Here is a 20792-nt window from a genome sequence, read left to right as displayed (position 1 = left end):
TGGAAGATCTGTCTAGTCAAAATAGGAGATGCTTGGTCTTGGTCTTCATACCTCAGACTTGTAGTTTCAGACATGCGTAGGCACTTGTCCTCAGAAGGACTGCAAAGCTGTGTGTTGGTATGTGAGCTCAGCGCAGGGATGTAGATGTCTGTTTATGCTGCAAACTTTTTTGCATCCTCCAGAATCTAATTAGAAACCAGGGTTAAATATTGGCAGATATAGGTATTGTGGATCTGAATTACTAAAGGGGTGTGTGCAGGTGTGTGTACTTGCAACAGGAAAAAGGGGACACAGGGTATCAATTTGTAGTTTATCATATTGTTAATGTGCAGCATCTCAGCTGCTTCCCAATGAGGGAAACTAAAACCTGTACGAGTAACTCCTAAACCACACAAACTTGGGATATGAGAAGGACAGTAGCTGCCCTGGACTAAATAGGGTTGTGTATGTGTGTGCAGGCACGTGGCTGCAGGTGTATGATGTGATGTGAGGACACCAGGCTGCATCTCCCAGGGCTGTGGAACAGGTTGTGGTGTTCTTACTCTAACCCCCTAAGCTCACCTCTCTCCATCAGCAAGTCCCATCAGACCGCAGTCATAGTGCTCACGGTCCAACGCGGTGCACAGTGTATGGCAAGACCAGGGAAAGCTTTGGGGGTACCTTAGCGTAGAGTTTCCTTTAGATACCCCAAAAGAAATGCATGTCTGTTCAAAGCTGAATGCAGGTAAATAGAAATTTCTCCTGTGCTTGGAGCACATAAAAAAATCTTGCAAGGTATCCTTTATTATTCCGTGCTATAGGAAGTCAGCTGTGGCCTTTAGATTTCACCACACTCCATGAAACAGCAGCGTCTTGGAGGATGCCAGGCAGTTGTGTAAGAGTGTGGCTTGTTGCCTTTGGAGGCTCTTTGGAGGGGTTACTGTGGTGTGGCTGAACAATAGTGGGTTAGAGAAATGAAGACTGGAAATTCTCTGCTGTGCTGTAGGGATTTTGACCTTCCTCTGCCTGGGGAGCTTCAATTGGGGCAAGAAGTTCTTACTTCATCCTCAGCCCCTTTTGTCCTGGACGTATTGCCATGCATTCGCTGGGCATGAGGCTAAAGGTTTGCCTGTACATCTTATTACTTTAAAATATGTGACTGGTAAAAGAAAATATATGATACATCCAGAACAAAGGGATTTAGTAATTCTTGGACAGCTTCATTCAGAAGTGAAAAATTCTGAGGAGGTGCGACAGATGTGATGTCACCTAGCATGTCTACAGTACCTACAGTCCAGTCCAGTCACCTACTGTACCAAGTTCTGTAGTTCCTCTGGCTCCTGAACTGAACTTTATTTAGTCATGTGGGAAATCCCACTGAAGGCTGTGGGGTTATTTCTGAAATGGAATCAGACACATGACTGCGAATCTTGCTGAATTGGGGCCCCAGTCCTGAATAGCGTATAAATTATTATTAACAAGGTTTGTTCTCTGTTCCTATGAAAGGAGTAAGGCTCTAACGTCTCTGTCACGATGGTGATAATGACAGCGGTGGTAGGGTACCAGCAGCTTGCATTGATGAAATATTGCTCAGCTGAATCTCGATTAACAAATAGTATGTCTGGATTCTTGGAACTGAAAATTGGTACAGAAAGCCAGGAGTTGCTCATAACTTGGTTTGCAAAATGAGGAGTGTTAAGATGTAGCTTATGTATTAATATGACTTAAATCTAATTTTAAAGAAGTACATATAGTCCTGCAGGTTCTTTAGTCCCAAAGTCTAGATAACAGTGCAAGTTTGGAAATACATAATTCATGTAGGCTTAGAGATCTGGAAGTCTGCACAGATCCAGTTGCAGTTAGTTATCATCATTGCACTTCTGAAAATTAGCAAGAATTTTGTTGGAAGAAGAGGTGGTTTGGTGTCCCCAGTCCCCCTCCGTGTCCCCTCCCCCCCCCCCCCCCCCCCCTTTTTCTCCCTCTCCTTTCCTTCCCTGCCCATTTTATTTTGGCCTGTGGAAATTTAACTTGAAATAATTGTCAGATAATACCGTCAGAACAATCAATTTGGTTCTTACAGACATAATTGTGAAAAAACCCTTACACTTTTCAAAATAGGTACTACACACTGCAGACATGCTTGGTACCTCCTTCTACAGATGCCCATGATCTTTAAAAGAAGCATTTAGGTCTTGAAGTTATTTAAAGATTCCTAATTTTTTTACTTCTCTTTTAGACTTTATTTAGCTATGCAAGATATCACCATATTCAGTATTTTTTATAATAAACATGTCTAGTCAAAGAAAGCATTAATGAAGCAATTCCCCAAATAAAACAGCCCATCATATCTGAGTTGCAGCAGAGAGAAAGTGTGGTCTTTGTAGTTTAATCAAGATCACAAGACTTGTTTTGAGCGTCTGTCATCTTTAATTTTACGGCACTTCATTTCAGAGTGGGACTGCCAGGGTCACATGCAATTAAAACACAGGCAAGATTTGTCTTGTGAAATCTTAACATAAAAAGTAATGTGTTACTCTATTTTAACTTTTCTACTGAACTCTGTGAACTCACTAATTACTTTTCCCCCTCTTGTCACCTTTTTGATATGACATGTATTTTATAAAGGAGATAGAAGTTTGGAATTTTTTTTCTATCATGCATATGATTGAGGATAACAAAATTAAACCGGAGAAAAAAGGAAACGTATTTTTCAGAAATACATTTTTAGAAATATCTGAGCATTGCTGCTTAAATTACAAAGGGACTGGAGGATCAAATTCTAGGAAATAACTATTAATCTGCTTAACTAGGGCAGGTAGAAGCGTAATAGCGGACCAGAGATTTTAGTGAGGCCAATCACACAGGCTGGAGTTTATTCTCTTGAGTGGGGTGACAGGGGAAGGGTAAAAGGACTTTAATGTGGTGGGCCATGAGAAGCACTAAAAGCTGGTATCTATGTAGCTTCTTTATAGCTTTAGCCCAGTTGTTGCATCGTAGTGATCAGTAAATTGCATGGACCCTTATTAACCTTATTGATAAGGAGCTTAGGGAAGTCCCATTCAGTCTAGAATATATTCTTCTTTTTGTTCTCCTGTCTGTCTCGGTTTGCAAGCCCCGTCTCTTTGTACAGAAATCCTTTATGTTGCACCTCAAAATTCTGTGCAAGTACTCTGCTCATTTAACTTGGAGCAAGGGAACTGTAGAGGAGAAAGGGCTGGAGTACACATGGGGCCACAGGCCTATTTAAATATAGCTGGGACACCTGGAGAATGTTTGAAAAATTTCTTTTAAAGAATCTTTTATATTGTTCTTCTTTCAGTGCAGCTGGGGTCTGTGGGGATCAGGGGATTATTTTTGATACCTGTCTAAAAGAGTTATGTCTACACTGATTTCCATCCCTTGCTACTAATTAACCTTATTGTATACAGGAAACAGTCTATTTAATACCTGCATTCTTTCTGTAATGCCAAGTAAAATGAAATCTAGTGTGAAATCTAGTTAGCATTTGCCTTTTTGAAGTAATTTTTGAGTTTCCAGTCTGGGTGACTGTGACCTCAAAACTGAAAGCTATCAAAACGGTCCCAATTTCAGCTCAATGGGAGTTTCTTGAAGATTCCCCGTTCACCTGGATTTGCACGTGTAGTAGATCGCCCATCGTGGCACTTAGCAGTGCTTTCCCAGGAACCATCCTTTTCTGGGTCACTCATAGCCCTGCGAAGCACATATGTTCCTGCCGTTCCTCTTAAGCAAAGGAGACTCTTCCTTTCTGCTGGAAATATCACACTTTGGCTGTTGCAGTGTACAGAGACATATAAAAATGTAAATAGCAGTGGTAAAAACAGATACATTAAAGAGAACAAGGAATGATGTTTTAAAAATGTCACCCACAAATGCGGAGAATCGTGAGGGCTGGCCAGATGACTGAGATGAACTTAAACTGTAAAATGGAGGGCAAAAATGTGGATGCTGTACCAGATTTTAAAAGACCTTTAAAGCCTGCTGAACAACACTGATTTTGATCGTGTCGGCTCCAACACACGGATACAGGCGTCGTTACCATACTGTGTGAACTCTGAAAATAATATTCACTAAAACAAATTTTCTCATGTATTTGACGAGGGAGTGTTCCCCTGGATGCTGTAAGGCTGAACCAAGCCCTGCAGCCCTCCTTCCTCTGCAGGGCTCTGACTGCATCCCTGATGAAGTGGGAACCAAACGCAGGGTTTGATTTTTATGGGAGTTTGGTTCAGTTTCTGAAAGAGCACTCGGGTCGGTTGGCTGGGTCACTCTCTTGGGGCCAGGTCAGCTGCATGAGCTTGAGAGTCCTTCACAACAAAATCCTGAAGGAGGGCCTGTCATTTAGTACTATATTTGCTTCATTTAGTGCAAAATAGTGATATCAAGAACAAAGCTAGTCAAAACAAAGGATAACAAGAAAAAAAATACCTTTTTAATACTGGCTGTGCAGCAATATTGACAACATAGCTACTAAACAAAGGTTGGAAGTGCTCTCTGATTTATTTGTTGGTAGTGAAGCTTGGTGGAAACGCCAAAGGAATAGGATGTTGATATCATTAGTTATAATCTATTTGGTAAGAATAAGAGTATTGTTTTCATTCCTGCTGGGGCTTGTCAGATAGCTCGACTATTGGAAATTGTGCTTGATGACAGAAATATTGTCTTATGGGCTTTAGGTACTGAGTGTATGTAGCTGTCCATCCCTACGGCTAAGTGGACACATCGAGGATCCAAGATTCGGTTTAAGGAGCATGGAAGGTGCCCCCGGATCTTTCTTATAAATAATCCTCAAGAAAAGGGAGAGATTTTTTTTTTTTCATTTGCTGTTTTCCTTCCATTTCCTGTATTTTATACTTATTTTGGTCAATAAAGCAACATTCGTTCGTGTTTTACACAATTCTCAAGAAAACCCATTTCATGCAGTGCAGCATTTCCAAAAACAACAGAAATAATCTGGCTTAACTCTAAAAGATTTTATTATTATTTTTTTTTTCTTCTGCCTTTCCTACTAAGCTCTTCTGCAAAACAGCTAGAAATTTTCATTTTCAAAACATTAGTACAGCAAATTGCCATCTTTCTGTGCACGGCATTCTCTATGTACTCATCATCTGAATGATTCCGGATCACTCTCTGGCAGCGTGAATCACAGCATGCCCTCATGCCTGCCTCTTTTTCAATTATATCTAAGAGGAAGACTGCTGGAGACCCATTTTTTCATCTTGCACAGGACCCCAAAAGTGCCAGATCTCATTTCAATATAATATTCTGACAGTATGATAAAATGGATGTTAACAGGACACTGACTAATATGATCCGTAGAGAAATGATAGAACAATACAATATCAGGCAGATTGTATTACTAATGTGCATTTTATGGACACAAAATTCCCTCTATAAACAGGGCCCGAAGATTTAATCCTTACGTCCTATGATCCTAGTTAGTGTTCTAAGATATTCTGCAGCAGTACGGAAATTTTTACATTCTTAAATGAAATTCATGTGTTTTATTTCATCATAGGGCCAGCTATATCACTCCCAATTTACTAATGAAACTTGGCATTCAAATGACTCATCAGCACGTACTGCAAAGCATAAAAATAGATTCATGTGGCATACGTTTCTTTACCCATAAAAACGCACCTTCATATAATCTCAGTGCTGTCTTATTCAACAAAAAGTATGTCATTTCCTTCCCCTAGCAGGTTGAGTTAAAAATGAGCTAAATGTGTGAGAAAGCCATTACCGCACTAATGAAAAGCTCAATACTGTTTGAATTTTTCATCACGGGATATTTGTTCTGTAGCACACAGCACTAATATTTACTGTCACCAGTACAGTATGCACTGTAATTAAGGTACAGTCATCAGCATGGTGGATGTTAAGCAGAGATGTTCCTGTGAGAGCTTGGACCTCTCGCAGATGTTTTGTATGAAACAGCCCTTCAAGCATTTGTAGGCTTGGTTGATGGAGTGATGGGGAAAGAAAAAGGGTTGAAAGGATTTTAGTGTCTGAAATAACCTCTACTTCTGCCTCTCTCTGTGCCTCTGTAACCAGAATGATGATAAAAGCCATCTCAGGTCCTTACTGACCTGACTGGGTAAGGGAAATCGGTACCACTGTGGCTGCTTTTACTCTAGAAGGTGGACTGAGGTGGCAAAATGATGCCTTAGCTAAAATCATTATCCTCATTTAGAACATGGGTGGTCATCTCACTTGCTTCATCTGTGGTGGCAGAATGGTGCCAAGGGTGCTCTTGTTTGTTCAATGCACAGCTTGGCCAGAGGCCAAAGTAGCAACACAGGGCTGGCTGCTGGCTACCTCCCACTCTTCCTCCTCTTCCCTTGTTTAATAACCTCAGAAGGGTCTTGTGAAATTAATAAATTAAATAAATTAATAAACTTAGAAACAGATGCAATTCCAGCTATCCTAACATATGCCCTGCTGTTGTCCATACAAGAGATGTGCTAGGGCTGGAGTATGAGCTCCACGGGCAGGACTAGCTTTTTCATCAAACTCCAGTCTAACGTTTTCAGGAGACTTCTTTCCATAAAAGTGCAGGCTCTTTGGAGGGCACCAGAAAATCTGTGATTTGCCAAATATCCCTAGTGATCCAGCTTTTTCCTGCCAACATGTCTACCCATTTTGGCTGTGTCCTCCCATGCTCCCTTTCCTCCCACCACTTATGACACAGGCCGCATCTGGGCTCTTTGTGACACAACCTGGCCATGGGTTCCTGGAGGTAATTGCCAGATACATCTGTTATTTTGTACGTGTACCTGTGTTTTGACGACTAGGCATTATGAGTTTAAGTAAATCAGAGATGTGCTCAGAGCCATCTAAACCTCAGGAACTCTGGCACATTTATAGTCAGGTGAACTTGGGACAAATCCCACAAATTCCTCATCATTAGGTGAGCACAGAACATCCCGAGACCTGACTGTGAGGTGTCCGTCACCCATGCTACTGCAGTCAGCAAGTCCAAAAGTAGCAATGCCTAACAGCTGAAGATTCCTTCCCCCCCACCCCCCATTATGCTTGGCAAGTGGCCTGAGACAGATGCACTCTTGCTTCTTAATTAGATCGCTTTTTTTCTTTCTGCCCAGTAAGTTCTCCTGGTTGCTTCCACGGGAGAGTGGCCATAGGAAAGGCAAGAAGCACAACTTGTGACCCTGGTGGTCTTGCAAAGCAGACTTGAATTAAGGCAGAAAAAGGCATCCCAACCTGATATGTGAGTGAGAGATTCCTTCTGTACTGGGGCATGTTTGGGGTCAAATGTTCAAAATCTTTTATGAATGAATCCCCAGCTGTACAGATAAGAAAAGGATTAAAAAAGGGTTTGGCCTTCACAAGGTAAAATCTAAGGTCTGGCTGTGTGGAAATGATTTGGGATATTAAGCATTTAAAGCTGAGAGAAAATAGGAATTCCTGCATCCTGGAAAGGTTTTTTAGGTCCTTTCTTGCAATGCCAGCCACCGCAGGGCGCAGGAGCAGAGTGCACAGCCCTGTCTTGGCTTGGCCCACAGACCCTTAGGCCACGGATCTCCAGGCTCACCTCTCGTCACTACCTGTTTCAAAGAAATGGGTTTTTTTTTCCTAGCAAGTGTCTGCTGATGATCTTAGGGAAAAATGGCATTGCTTCTGAGGTGGAGCCTTCATCTTTCTTTGCATATAACAAGATCACAGGTTTCTAGCAGCACTCATTTTCTGTAGCAAAGACCCTATTTGTACAGGTAGGCTATCCAAAACCCAACATGCACGGCTTGTTCCATAACAATATGGGTCATATATATCTGCAGAAAATAGAAGAAGAAATTTACCTTAGGCTCTTTCTGCCTTAATACACCCTGTGTCTCTGACCGCCCCCACCCATTTGCCTAGCTTCCTTAAAGCCATTTGGGATGTTATTTGAGAAACTAATTTACTGAGGACCTACACTCCAGGAACAGCATTTCCAAAGAGGTTCAGAGTATCTGAAATACAGGCTGTGTGTGAAGAAAAAATGGTATCATGACAAAAGACAGTAAAAAATAAGTGTAAACAGCCTCTGGAGGCCTACCCTTCCCTGGAACTGTCACTTGATATGGGCCAAACCTGAGGGTCTGGACACAGGCTCAGGTGGAGGGTATCTAGAGGAGCAGAGTCACATCTCTCTCCTTTATCCATTGCTGACGCTTCTTCTTGGCAGAGCAAGGCTGACTTAAATTAGGAAGAAAAAAAAAAATTAGTCTGTTGTGGCAGTAGCTGCTTGCTTTCTTCCAGACAGTGGAAAAAGGAGCCTCTGTCCTCCTGCTCATTCTTTCTTACACCCCATCCAGCAGTCACAGAGAATGAGTAACTTGGAAATCCCACATCTTTTCCATCAATGCTTGTGTTGAGTCTGCCTAAGCCACTTAAAAGGCCCGACTTTTTAATCTATTAGCTGGAGCTAATGTGCTCCATGACAAACTCTCGAGCACCAGCAAGTCATTGTCCCTGGGCTAGGGATGTCCTGACTGTGGAAGAGCACCCATCAGTGAAGAATGTGAACCCAGGAAATGCACTGGGTCTCAATTCATCTTCTTGTGTTTCAGAGAGGACATTGAATTGCCCAGTAAAGAAAATATTTTGATTTTAAAACTAATTCCTCCCCCCCCTTTGAAAAAAATGTATAAAAGCCAGTTATTAACAAAACATCTATTATGCCCATGGGACAGAGGTCCTTCCGTATTGTTCAGATGGCATGTTTATTGTTGACATCTCTCTTTTCTCTGAGTATGCACAGAACCCTGAAATCCTTTTACATTTTTAATAAGATTATTTCTTTTTTCAATCTAGTGCAAGAAAACCGCATCTGCAATATGCATAATACTCTCAAAAACTGCAGCATCAGAGGGAAAGCATTGCCAGTGTTTTTGGCTATCTACACTTCAAAGGGACATGACGTGAAAAAGAATAGTACTAGAGTTCTCAAGAAGGTGCTTGTATTTTCCATCTGAGGACATTTTTGTTTAAGGTAGCCTTATCGTTCAGCTCTTACGTTTGAGGTGAAGGACATCATAAGCACAAAAGGAAATTCACTTTGCTTTCCAACCAACAACACTCAGGATACCTGAAATAACCAGCATTATTGTGTTGTTTTCTCTGACCTCGAATGTCATATGGAGAAGGGTGATCATCAGCTCCACGTTCCTGCAGCACTGCATGGCCTGGGTCCGTGCAAAACCTGTGAAATTGTGTTTGGGTCAGAGCTAGATGTGTATCTCAAAGTAAGATACAGGTGTCTGTACAGTATCACCTCTGTGCTTCATCATCGGTCTATGAAGCTGCCATCTCATCTGCAGCTGGCGTGAGGGAGCTGATTCTGTGTGTGGGATCCTAGCCCATCTTGTAGTAGATTCCAGGTCCAAGTCCCTGAGCTGACATAGACTTAATTTTGATTTTTGCAACATCAAAAGGCAAAAAGAATTCTTCACACTGGTGTCCTGTGAGTAATCCAATATCACAAAGACTGCAAGGGGCTCAGAGAAACTAAGGTGAAAGTGGTTCAGGCAGGTACCAGATACCTTCAATCTCATTCCTTCAGGACTGACTTTGTTCCCAGGCTGAATGCACACTGACGCAACAGAAAATCTGTCAAAATGTAGAACTTTCTATCACCAAGTGGCAAAGGGGGTTTGATTTGGATTGGGTTTTGGGGTCAGAAGACAGGCTTTTACCACCCGAACAGCCAGGAAATTGCCACTAACCGTTGGCCCTACAGAGCCTTGGCCAGTGCATGTATATTGGGTGTGCTGGAGGTGGATGCAGACCATAAAGCATGAGTGTTGCTGCTGCTGTTATTATACACACAAATGTACTACTATCAATCCTATGGGAAGTCTGAAGCCTCCCTCAGTTGCTCCTGCTCCCAGTGCTTTGGGTTGCAGCACAGGAGCAGATCTGCTGCTGGGCAGCCTCTTCCCACCCTGCCTTCTCTCCTGCTGACTGCCAGGGGTGTGTGGCTGAAGCTGCTGCTGCAAACTTGGGAGAGCTGCAAGGTGAGATGACCACAAAGGGAGAAACCAGCGGCACTGGTATGTTCTCTGTAGGGACCAGAAATCACATTTAATTCCCCAAATTCCCTTGTGAATCTGGTCCATGGGGAACACTAAGGACAATTCAGTTCTTCAGTGCAGAGGAGCACTCAGATACAAACAAGCAACTTTATTCTTTTAAGAGCTGAAAGATTATTAATGAAAACATTAAGGATCCTTTCACCTTGAATACTTTGGGTTTTGTTCAAAAGGGCAGAACAGATGCGCGCAGCACCCAGTGAAAGAGAGAGCAAGTTACAAGAGGTGTGGCAGACCTTCTGTACGAGGGAAGGTTAAACTGATTAAGAGAAAAATGAGAGGTGATATGTTAGTGGTATATAGGAGAGTGAATTGCCAGAAGAGGTCAGTCAGATGATCCTATTTAGCCTTTCCCATAAATCAAGAGCAAGTTGAGTGCTATACAATAATACTAAAAGCTAATGAATTTAAAAGCAATACAAGTAAAATATTTTCTTTACATGGTGCATAATTAACCTGGGAAATTCATCAGATACTATTAAGACAAAGAGCCTAGCTGGATTAAAAATGGATAAGAAGTGACAGAAACTACATAAAGATAGAAATGTATACAGGGTGTTCAGCCATTTATTTAAAGCCATTTGCTGCCTGGGGCTGCAAAGAAGCATCCCCTGTGGGAAAGCCAGAGGTAATGACTGGACTTCTTGCACCTTTTTGACTGCAGTGGGTAGGCTGAGGGCTGAGCACTGGGCTGGTTGAACCGCTTTCTGTATGGTCACTCACTTTCCAGAGCAGCAGGCACACCTCCACCTACCCAAAATCACAACCAGAAAACATTCCAAAAGCTTCTGAGCTGCTGTTTTGAAACCACCTGAGCTTCGAGATGTGAAAAATGTCTCTTGAAAAACGTGGAAATCACCACTGGGGAGACAGTCGCTCCTTTTGTCTCCGAGCTATGCAGCCAAGAAACTTATGGATAGGAGCTGAGCATAGGAATTGTATTTTGACACAGGCAGAGGAGAATTATGTGAAATTTATGAGTTTGCCTTTTATTAACTGAAATGTGCTCTACAATGGCTCTAAAATGGTGGTGTTTTGTGGGTAATTAATTGGCATGCATTCTGAACTTGCAGTGTTTTATGGTCCCTCTTAAACTTATTAAACAAAACTGTCAGCTTCTACTGAAAGTGTAAGATATTGCCCCAGGTTTTACAGCGTGTGCAAAGCATTTTGGAGGTGCATGGACAGGCTGCTTTGCCATGTAACTGTGGGTTCTCTGCATGGCTGAAGTGTTTCTGAGGGTTCAAGAGCAAACTTCAGCAAGCCAGGAAACTTCACCACGGTTTAGGGTTTGGAAGGCAATTTTCTACGTGTTCCCGTTTCTTCTGAGGCTATCCTGACCCTGGGCTGCAGGGATGAGCTGGGCTAAGTGATGCAACAACCCAAATGTTGCATTATACCAGTGGATTCAGAGTAAGCAAGAACGTAGAATATAAAATTTCTATTTAAAAAAAAAAAAGGAATGGGGCTGAATTAAATGAACACTAAAATGCCATCGTTGGCTCTGTGCCTCAGTTTCCCACATGACTGATGTGCAGTGATATTGCATCCCTAATTCTCATGCCTTGAGTTCTAGGCACAGGTCTTTTTAACCTCAATATAGGTTTTGTGTGAAAAAATGAAGTAAGGGCTCATGTTTTGTATCCGCTGCGCAACCAGATCCTTTGTAACAAGGATCTGTGAGGAAAAATGTGCATTAATTCTCATAGTATTTCAGGTATGTTTGGCAGAATGCAACTGTGGAGTACAAGAGTAGCATGCAGTATGTAAGTAATAGTAGAGTCTACTTGTTTGCTGTGATAACACATGGTGGATTGGCACAAGAATGAGATTGCTGCTTTAGTAGTATCCTGCAAGCATTCCCTTGGTGAAGCCTACTGACCAACGGCTGTAGCACTTGATCTTGAGTTTGGGTATGGCCTGACCTCAACAGGCCACTTGCTGGAGATTTTTCTTACGTATTGCCTTTGATCCTCAGAGAAGCATTCCTTTTCTTTTAATCCAATGTGAGTGCTAAGGAAGGTTCTTATGTTCTGCAAAATGAACGTTGCCCCTGGCCCCATTTATGCATCCTACATCAGAACTTGTGGTTGAGACCTGCATCTGTGATTATGCTCAGCTTCCTTATGCTCTGTGTTTCCTTTCTGAAGCAGGAATGCTGTGCAGGGGAACCTGCCGTGCCATGATATGTGCGTTCCCCAAGGCTTTTCTTACAGCTTTTTCTGAGCATTAGCCACGTAAAATCTGTATACTGCCTGATTACAGTGGTGATTGTGGGTCCAACTTACTTTTCAGCTTTCTTTCAAGATCTACCCATGGTATATATAATATGTAGTAATCGGTTAGCTGAACTTCTGGAGTGCCTTGGGCTGAATGGTAGTCTTTGGCTCTGTTGCAACATGGGGTGCTTACAAAAACAGGCTGAATGTTACCTGCACTGTAGCTGTCCTAGCAGAGTATTAAAGAAGTATTAAAATGTGCATTGCTCGTAATATACATACATATATATATGTAAATAAAAAGAGGGATGAAAAGTTATTCAGGGCAGTGTACATGTCCTCTTTTAACTGTAGCTCAGTGAGTCAGTCTGTCTTTCTCATTGTTCGCTCAAAAGTTCTATTTTGCAGTTGGATTTCTTGAGTTAAAAACTGACAATTTTTCATGCAAAAGTTTGAGATTCAATAAATTGATTTTTTAATTTTTATTTTAATGAGAAATCCTTCTAGCTGGAAATGCCTTTTTCAGTTCCTTTACAGGTCTCTTTCTGATGTCTCCTTTCACTATAGTGACCCCAGTTACTAGCGCAGCTGTCTTTTCACAAGAGTTTGAGTAGAAGATACCCTGTATAGTAAGAAGATGCAGATAAACACACAGATTCTTGAATGTGTTTGTCTCTGCTGCATTCTCAGCCTTCATTTTGCCAAACATTTACCATTAGTAGTGATAGATCCTTGCCTGTACCTGTGATCTTTCTCAAGCTGAAGTCAGAGCCTAAAAAGATGGTCTCCTGTAAGTCTGACTTGTTAAAAATTTGGAAAGGTCATAGTTAATATTCTTTTAAGTAATAACTGGAGGACCGGCATGGTGGTGATATAGGCTCAGTGAATTGCTCGTGCCGGATGGAGGCCAAACTTAGACACTTTTGGGTTTTAGAAATGTATGTGTCCAGCAACAAAAGAAAGTCTGTCAGAGCCCTGGGCTGTGACCTTGGTTAACGAAGAGTTTCCTCCTACCTGAGTAGGAGGAAAAAAGAAACCCTGCTGCAGTTAAGGCTTGCAAATATTTTCTTTCTTTTTTTTTTTTCTCCCCCCCCCCCTCTTTACTCTTAGCATCTTTTGTCTGGCTGCTTTCTGCCCTGAGGGGCTGATGGCAGGAGCTGCAGGGCTGGCTCTTTGACTAATGGTTGAGTCAGTAAATTTTCCCAGTGAATTAATGTAGATATTAAAGGAGACAGGGAGAAAACTGGTCCCTTGGGGAAGGGAGCAGCTTGGTAGCAAGGCATGGCTATTCCTTTCTGTTGCTGGGACAAAAAAGGATAGACATCTGCTATATGCCCCAGATGTATATGCGCCTCTGATGAGAGGCACTTGTGTCCTCCCAGAGTTGGCTACCCACATATCAGGCTTCTATCTTTAACAAAGCATTTAGTAGAGAAGTCAGCACATTTGTACAGCATTCATGTAAGGAACCCTTCAAAACCAAAGAAAGGCTTATGTGTCCAAAAGTTTGTCTGATTTCCCACCCTCCCCCCGCCCCCCCCCCCCCCCCCCCCCCCCAAACCAGTTGATCTTAGAAAGATATGCGTTCATTTCATAAGCCTTGTCTTGCTTATAAAAACAAGAAGAGAGGAGCCTCCATGCTCAAAAGAAAGCTTTAAGGAAGATTAATTAATTAATTAAGAATCTTTTCTTCTGAGTGCAACAGGATCCAAGTAACAAGTGAACTTTTCATTTCCAGTAATAGCAGAAATTACTTCAATAGCATGATTGTGAGCACCCGTGGGGCCATAATGTGAATGGTCTTTATTAAGGAATAGAGTGAACTTCTGACTATCTTTCTTCCAGTCATTTCCACAGGCTATAAACAGCGCCTGGTTTGTTGCTATTAAAAGAGTCTAAAGACTACGATGCTGAAAAGCATTACTGTTTAAGTACTCATGGCTTGACATTAACATGAAAAATATTTTCTTGAAAGTAAAGTGAATTTGGGCTCTCCAGAACATTATAGTTTTGTTCAGAAATGATCATGTGGAATGTCTGTGATACGGGGGAGATGTTTTTGGGGGTTTGTGTTTTTATTTTTAATTACTGGTCACTACCCCTCTGTTTTGCTTGATTTTTCAGACCTGTGTGAAGTCAGAAAACATCTTGGGGGCAATTTTTATGTTTTCTTGGTGGTGCTTTCTGCCTGTGTTAGTACCTGATGAAAGAGCCCGCTCTTAACTAATGATCAGACCTCATACATCTGTTCCCATAAATGACCGCTCTGAGAAGCAACCTTTCCCCCATAGTGTGGTATTTTGCAAAACAATGCAAAGTAAGAACTGAAGTAATCCGTGATCTGCTGAGGTGATACTGAAGACATATCTCTCATGCACAGCAGACCTATGCATTAATCCTATGTTTTGGGGTCTTTAATTGCTTTAAATATTTGCTTCTAGATCTGTGTTTCACACATCTTATTTACATGGTTTATTTTTCATTTTATGAACAAATCGATAACCAGACAGACTCTTTACCACACTGGATTAGTTTTATTTATTCTCTTTGAACTTGATTAAAAAGCTGTCAAACATAAGTCTACATTTTATCAGCAGAATACTTTTACAAAACAGGGTAGGAGATGTGTATAGCTGGAAACATACATTTCAAAATGAAACAATATTTGATATATTCTAGACAGTTACCCTTTTGTTTATCCATGACAACTGAAACTAACCATCAAATGCATAAATTGATTCAAGTCTAGCCAAGTAATCCTAAGGGCATATGAAAAGGCTTTTTTTTAAAGTTCTTTCTAGATGAATTTAATGTAGTTCACCAATAAAGCATCCTCAGGAGCACAATACAAATGCTACAGAACATGAGATAGCTGGGGAAAGCGGGCAGATGTACAGTGTGATGAAGAATCAAAATGGATGTTACATTAAAATGAGTAGTCATGCAATGTCTTCATTTCATGTACTGCATTTAAGTAAAAATGCCAAAGTTCCAATTTAGTTTTTAATTTTGTTAGGCACTGTTATGCAAATAGTGAATTCTATGTTTTAAATATTTTATTTTTTATTTTTATTTGTTTAAAGGTGTTAAACATAATCTTTTTTGAACTCTTGGGGTAGGCGAATTGTTTATCCATTATGTCTTTAACTTTCAATATACATCAAAAAGAAAGGTACATTTTACTCAGATTAGCCACAAATGATCTGGTATCACTGTTTTAATTCATTGCTTTTAATATACATATTTTAATTCACTTTCCACAAATCTCAGTTATTATTTGTCTTTCTGTGCCATTGCATATGTTGGTAAACAGCATTTTCTATGGTCTTTAGCCATATGCTGTATGCTCAGCTTGCAAAAAAAGTGACACTTGGAGTGCTAGCATAATGAAACTCTCAAAGGGTTAATGCAGAATACATATAGGCAAATGTTGACAATATTTTTTATTCCAATGTTTGAAAATTAAACACAAAATCATCATTAAGTTTTCACAAAATGAGGCATCTGTCACTTCAAAGAAAAAGAAATATTTCTGAAATATGTTTACAGAAATGTAAAAATATTAGACATCAAGACAGATGTGAACATTTTCAATAACAGGCCCTGTCTGTCAGTCTTCCTCAGAGCTGAAGATCTTGCTGTACTCACTCAACATAAGTTCAACTATCTGATTTTGGTACAGCATGTGGACTGCCATGTTCCCTGTCTCCTTTTCGGGTCTAAGGAGTGTTGGTCCAAACACAATTCCTAAGCTTTGTGTTGACATAAGATTCACGGATTCCTTGGCTGCTATCCTGTTGACGAAAGGAAAGAATTGGTTAAAAAGAGGGATGTCAAAAGAGTCGCTGTTGTATTTGAAGTACATAGAGGCACTTTTTCACTGATTCTCCTAATAGGGATGTTGGTTTGGTTAAGTTATCAAAAAGAAAGAAAAGGGGGAGGGAAGAGAGAACTTCTGCCAACACGGCAACCAAGGAAAGGAGAGTCAGCCTCAGAGAGCAAGACGTGTGTAGGGTGGAGGTCTAGAGCCTCATTTGCAGTCCTATTATCTCAGCATAATTTGCTGCTTTCTGGTGAGTGAGCGTTAGTTAGTGTTTGTGCTATAAGGTAATAATTTGTGAGTGTATACATTTAGACACCGAAAAGAGGAATTGTCATTATACTAAGGGAACTGAGCATTTTCAGTGTCAACAGTTTTAGTGGCTCCAGACAAAGCTTCCCTACTTCTCTTAACGTGGTCTCCACCACTGAAAGAGTTGGAAAAACAAAAAAAGCCCCTTAACATAGAGCTCATATGAAACACATTCCTTCTGCTAATTTAAATCCAATAAAGTTAGTATGGTCTGAAACGGATTGTGAAATTTATATAACTAAAGACTTTTGCATGCCTTATCCTGACACAAAGTTTCTTGGAAGACACTGAGACCACATACCTTAATGAGATGACTTAGAAAATAATGGTAAGGATTATAACCTTTGATATCTTTATTACCCACAAAATTACGAGAGGAGGGCTATTATTATTAGAAGTTGATCTTATGTCTGTATTAAGACTTAATGTTCTTGTGGAAATGACATTAAGGATGGAGAAGTCTAGTCTTAGAACAATACAGGTTTAATGGATGGAGTTTAGGTAGGCAGTTTTGCATAAATCTCTGCAGCAGTGAGTATGAACTAAGTAGAAATCCATTTCCCTCAACCCTCCAGAACATATAATATATCCCAGGTCAGAAAGACAAGTAAATGAAGATACATATTTTATAAATAAATTGCACAGCTCTACCAAGGAATGTGAACTAAATGTAACTTTAATATGTAAATGTTTGAATTTATGGATGCTTCCTTAACCTGTTAGTTTTAACTTAAATATTCTGAGTGGACTGTTGAAGTTTTGCCTTCCCCCACCCCCCCACCTCATTGTCACTCATTTACCTTTTTAAAATCCAGACAGCAATTTAAAAATCATCATAGCTGTCTGTTTTCCCATAGCTGTTGCTGAATTTACAGCAAGCTACATGTAAGTGAAGGAAACTTCATGAGATGTAATGGCTTCAGTGACTAAAAAAAAAAAAGTTTCTTTCATGTTAGTGGGTGGGTCACACAGCAAAGAGCATCGTCTTGTGGACTTCTGCCAGTCTTGTCATTTACCACATTCCTTGAACATCAACATTCGTGTTTTTTTCCCATATATAAATAGGAAGCATTACTTAGTTCTGCCTCATGCTTGTAATTGTGGTGTCCATTGCACAAAACACTCTCCATATGGCACTAATAAGATTGGCTTAACTATTAGTTTCTTAAAATATAACATCTTTATTATACATTAAAAAAAAAAATAATCCTCCCTCTGTGGTAATATTAACATATCGTCTCTTCTCTTAGGAGTTCAGAAAGACTCAAAAGTTAGTAGTTTTGTTGCCAAATGACTGTGTGTGCTTCTGATGGATGTTGCGCTTCTTTACCACAATTAAAAATGCTTGTTAAAGGGGTGACAAGATGGTTTTGCTTAATGCCACTTATGCAGAAGCACATATATCAAGCTTGGGGCCTCCCTGTGAGAAAGACTTGATTTCTGTTGAGCTTGTTATGTGTTATAAGTTGGAAACCTTACAAAATATTTGCAGGTGACATCAGCATGGGTAGATGTGCTAGTTCACCAGGTGGAAAACAAACATATTCAGCAGTTGTATCTTGAACTATAGAGATCATCAATTTAGCATCATCCACGGCTTTGCAATGAGGTGCTGTTGATAATGGATAGCACTGAGGAAGCTGGAGGGGGAACACCTTGCAGGGAGGAGGCAGTGGACCATGGATGAGCAGAGTCAGAGTGAAGAATGGTGGTGGCAAAGCTCAGTTTACTGAAGGCAGAGGAAGGGACTGGCTTTATCTGTAAAATTTGGAGCAAGACGTTGAGATTCTATGTTTCTGATGTGGACACAGAAAAGGGAGGATGGGTGAACAACTTCTCTATCCTAGTTTGCCATCTTTCTAGAGCAGAATAATTCTTGTTTTGCCTGGAGATGCCATCCTGCAGGCAAAGTCCTGTTTGAGTCCAGACATTGCCAGCACATGGCCTGCAGTTGCTCACCTCTCAGGACATTAAGGTATGGCACAAAGCAAGGGAGGACATGCATGGTGTGCATTGGAAATGGAGAGGAACCAGCTATCTGTTGTGGTTCATCCATATGGAGCATGACACTAGGAACATCCACATATATTTGGAGCCCCTAAGCCTAAGGCAAGAATAATAATTTTTGTATTGAGGAAATATCTTGAAAATTCTTGAAATTTTCTGTCTGTTTGTACACTGGTACTTGTTTTAATGACCATAACAACAAAAGATTATAAACCAAGCCAACTTGGAAACATGGAAAGTCTCAGTAGCTAAATAATCTGTGGTAAAATATAGTTACTGGAGGGAAAGAAGGAAGGAATTGAATCCAGCCTGAATAAAATAATTATAAGTTTAGGCCTTTATGCCTTTTAAAATTACAAATATTTACCAATGAAATAACTAATTTTTTTTTCATCTGTCCACAAAACAAAAAGTCAAAGCAAACCAAAACCAAATATGCACACTTAAAGCTATTACTGTAGCTGCTAAATGAAGTTGAGTTGTTAAAAGAGAAAATCCCTAAGAAATGGGAAAGAATTCTTTTTTTGGCAAGAAAAAGAGCAGGAAGAGTGATACACCATTTACAACATAAAAAGTGAAAGGAAATGCCACAGCTATTTTTTGTCAAGCCCAAATGAGAGGAGCAATGATCCATCAATTTAAGATTATTTTAGAAACAATCTATAATCGGGTGCCACAGATGTTGGAACCATATCAAGAAATTGTTGGGCATTATGGTGTGCAAGATCCTGCCCCTCCCAAATAAGTGAGCTTCAAGTGTGGCTTCCGTCCTTTAAGATCACACGTCAGGAGATATGTAGAAAATACAGTTCTTGTTATTAATAGTAATGAAATTAATGATGTATTAAAAAAGCAGAAGTGTCTGATAGGAGGGCTCTAGTGTCAATGGCAGATATATAAGCAAAAATACTTGGGATTTATGTTTTGGCTGTTGCCAAGGCAACTATGAGCTGGAAAACATGTGCCTGAGAGCAGGGGAACTCTACAGCCAAGAGGGTCATTGTATGGTGAGTTTGGCTCTCTGGTTCCATTAAACCTACACTTTTCAAACTCTCTAAATAAAATCATTATTAATTTTGACATTTGGAAAGCACACTAGATTATTACTTCAAACACACTAGGTGTTGGGAAATGGTCCCCAATCAATTTTTACTCTTTAGGAGTTGAGGAGGAGAAAGTGTTTCAACAGTGATGCTGATTCCTCAACATTTTAATGTTCCTACAACACAGGAAAAAAAATGAGAGAGAAGTCAGTGTGCTTAGGGAGGAGAACCCCTTTTGAAAGGGCACTGTTTTACTGTAAGCAGGGGAGTGTTGGAGGGAAGAGCTGTGCTCCGCCAGCTGCACCAAGAGCTGCTCACTCTTGCTTTCTTAGCCTTTTCCAGTCTTTGAGGATTTAATTTTAATCAGTGTTAGGTGCATTTCTACCCTTAGTTTTAGCCATAGTACTCTTTTAGGTTTTTAAGTTACAACCAAGGGTAACTTTTCAGCAAGACAGTCCTGCTGCTCTTCAAGAACCGGTAACGCAGGCTATGACTAAAAGGCAACACGTTACCAAATGATGGGGTAACAAGAGTAACAACAGGTCACCTGGTAAAATATTGTAGACCAGAACGTAGGGTGTCGGAAATGCCATCCTCTGAATTTGGTTGAGAACCAAAGGATAAAAGTAGGTTTTGGTCTTATCAGAATCCTGTCCCCCAGCTTTATGCCCAATATTTGATTTAACTAGGGAAATCACTGCCATGAGAGACAGAAACCGAGGTCTAAACAGAGGCTAAGAAAGATTAAAGATGCATGGGAACAAAGAAAGCTCCCCAGAAAGCAGAAAAAAATGAAGCAGTTGTGACATCTGTTCTCTTGGTATAACAACTAAACTTACAGAATTAGGAACCGACTCCACTCTAAGCGGATTACTCCACGACAGCCCATTTGGAGAGTTTTGTACCTTTGCTGAACTGTGCTAGCGACCACTGTCACGGCAGGAGCTGCTCATCCCGATGGACAACGGGGCTGATTTGGTATAAGTTCCTGTGAACTGCCTTAATGGGTCAGGTCTGGGCATCCCATTGATTCACTTTACCAATAATTATCCTCAAATTAGTTAATATCTGTTTCCTGTATATACTCAGGCATATGCAAACGTAATGTTTTAGCTTAAGGACTCGACCCTAGGAATGACTCAGCTGCCTTCAACTCACAACACTCTTAACAGACCTTTTCCCTGCGTTGTTATGGGCCAGGGTTTGTGCAGCAGTTTTCTGACTTTGGCTATTGCAGAGTTCCTAACTAATTTGAAAAGGCTAAAATTTGACTCTTACAATGAACAGTTTCTAGCCCAACATT

At 40.6% G+C, this 20792-nt stretch overlaps 2 protein-coding genes across 6 annotated transcripts in view; one reads left to right on the top strand and one right to left on the bottom strand.

The window, feature by feature from the left end:
- The window catches only part of GTDC1 (glycosyltransferase like domain containing 1), a 342121-nt gene that overhangs the window by 264913 nt on the left and 56416 nt on the right, over positions 1–20792 (top strand). The window lies entirely within an intron of this gene.
- Positions 14822–20792, bottom strand: part of ARHGAP15 (Rho GTPase activating protein 15) — a 333073-nt gene continuing 327102 nt past the window's right edge. For 3 of the 4 annotated variants that reach the window (XM_080399693.1, XM_080399696.1, XM_080399694.1), the window contains one exon: positions 14822–16101. In XM_080399693.1, the coding sequence (XP_080255819.1) occupies positions 15918–16101 (184 nt within the window). In that variant the 3' untranslated portion in view covers positions 14822–15917. The remainder of the gene's footprint in view (positions 16102–20792) is intronic. The other variant, XM_080399695.1, reaches the window with a different exon arrangement.

This window comes from Falco punctatus (assembly GCF_963210335.1).
Source record: "Falco punctatus genome assembly, chromosome: 8".
In the NCBI taxonomy this organism is placed as follows: Eukaryota; Metazoa; Chordata; class Aves; order Falconiformes; family Falconidae; genus Falco; species Falco punctatus.
This window is presented reverse-complemented; position numbering and strand designations above follow the sequence as displayed.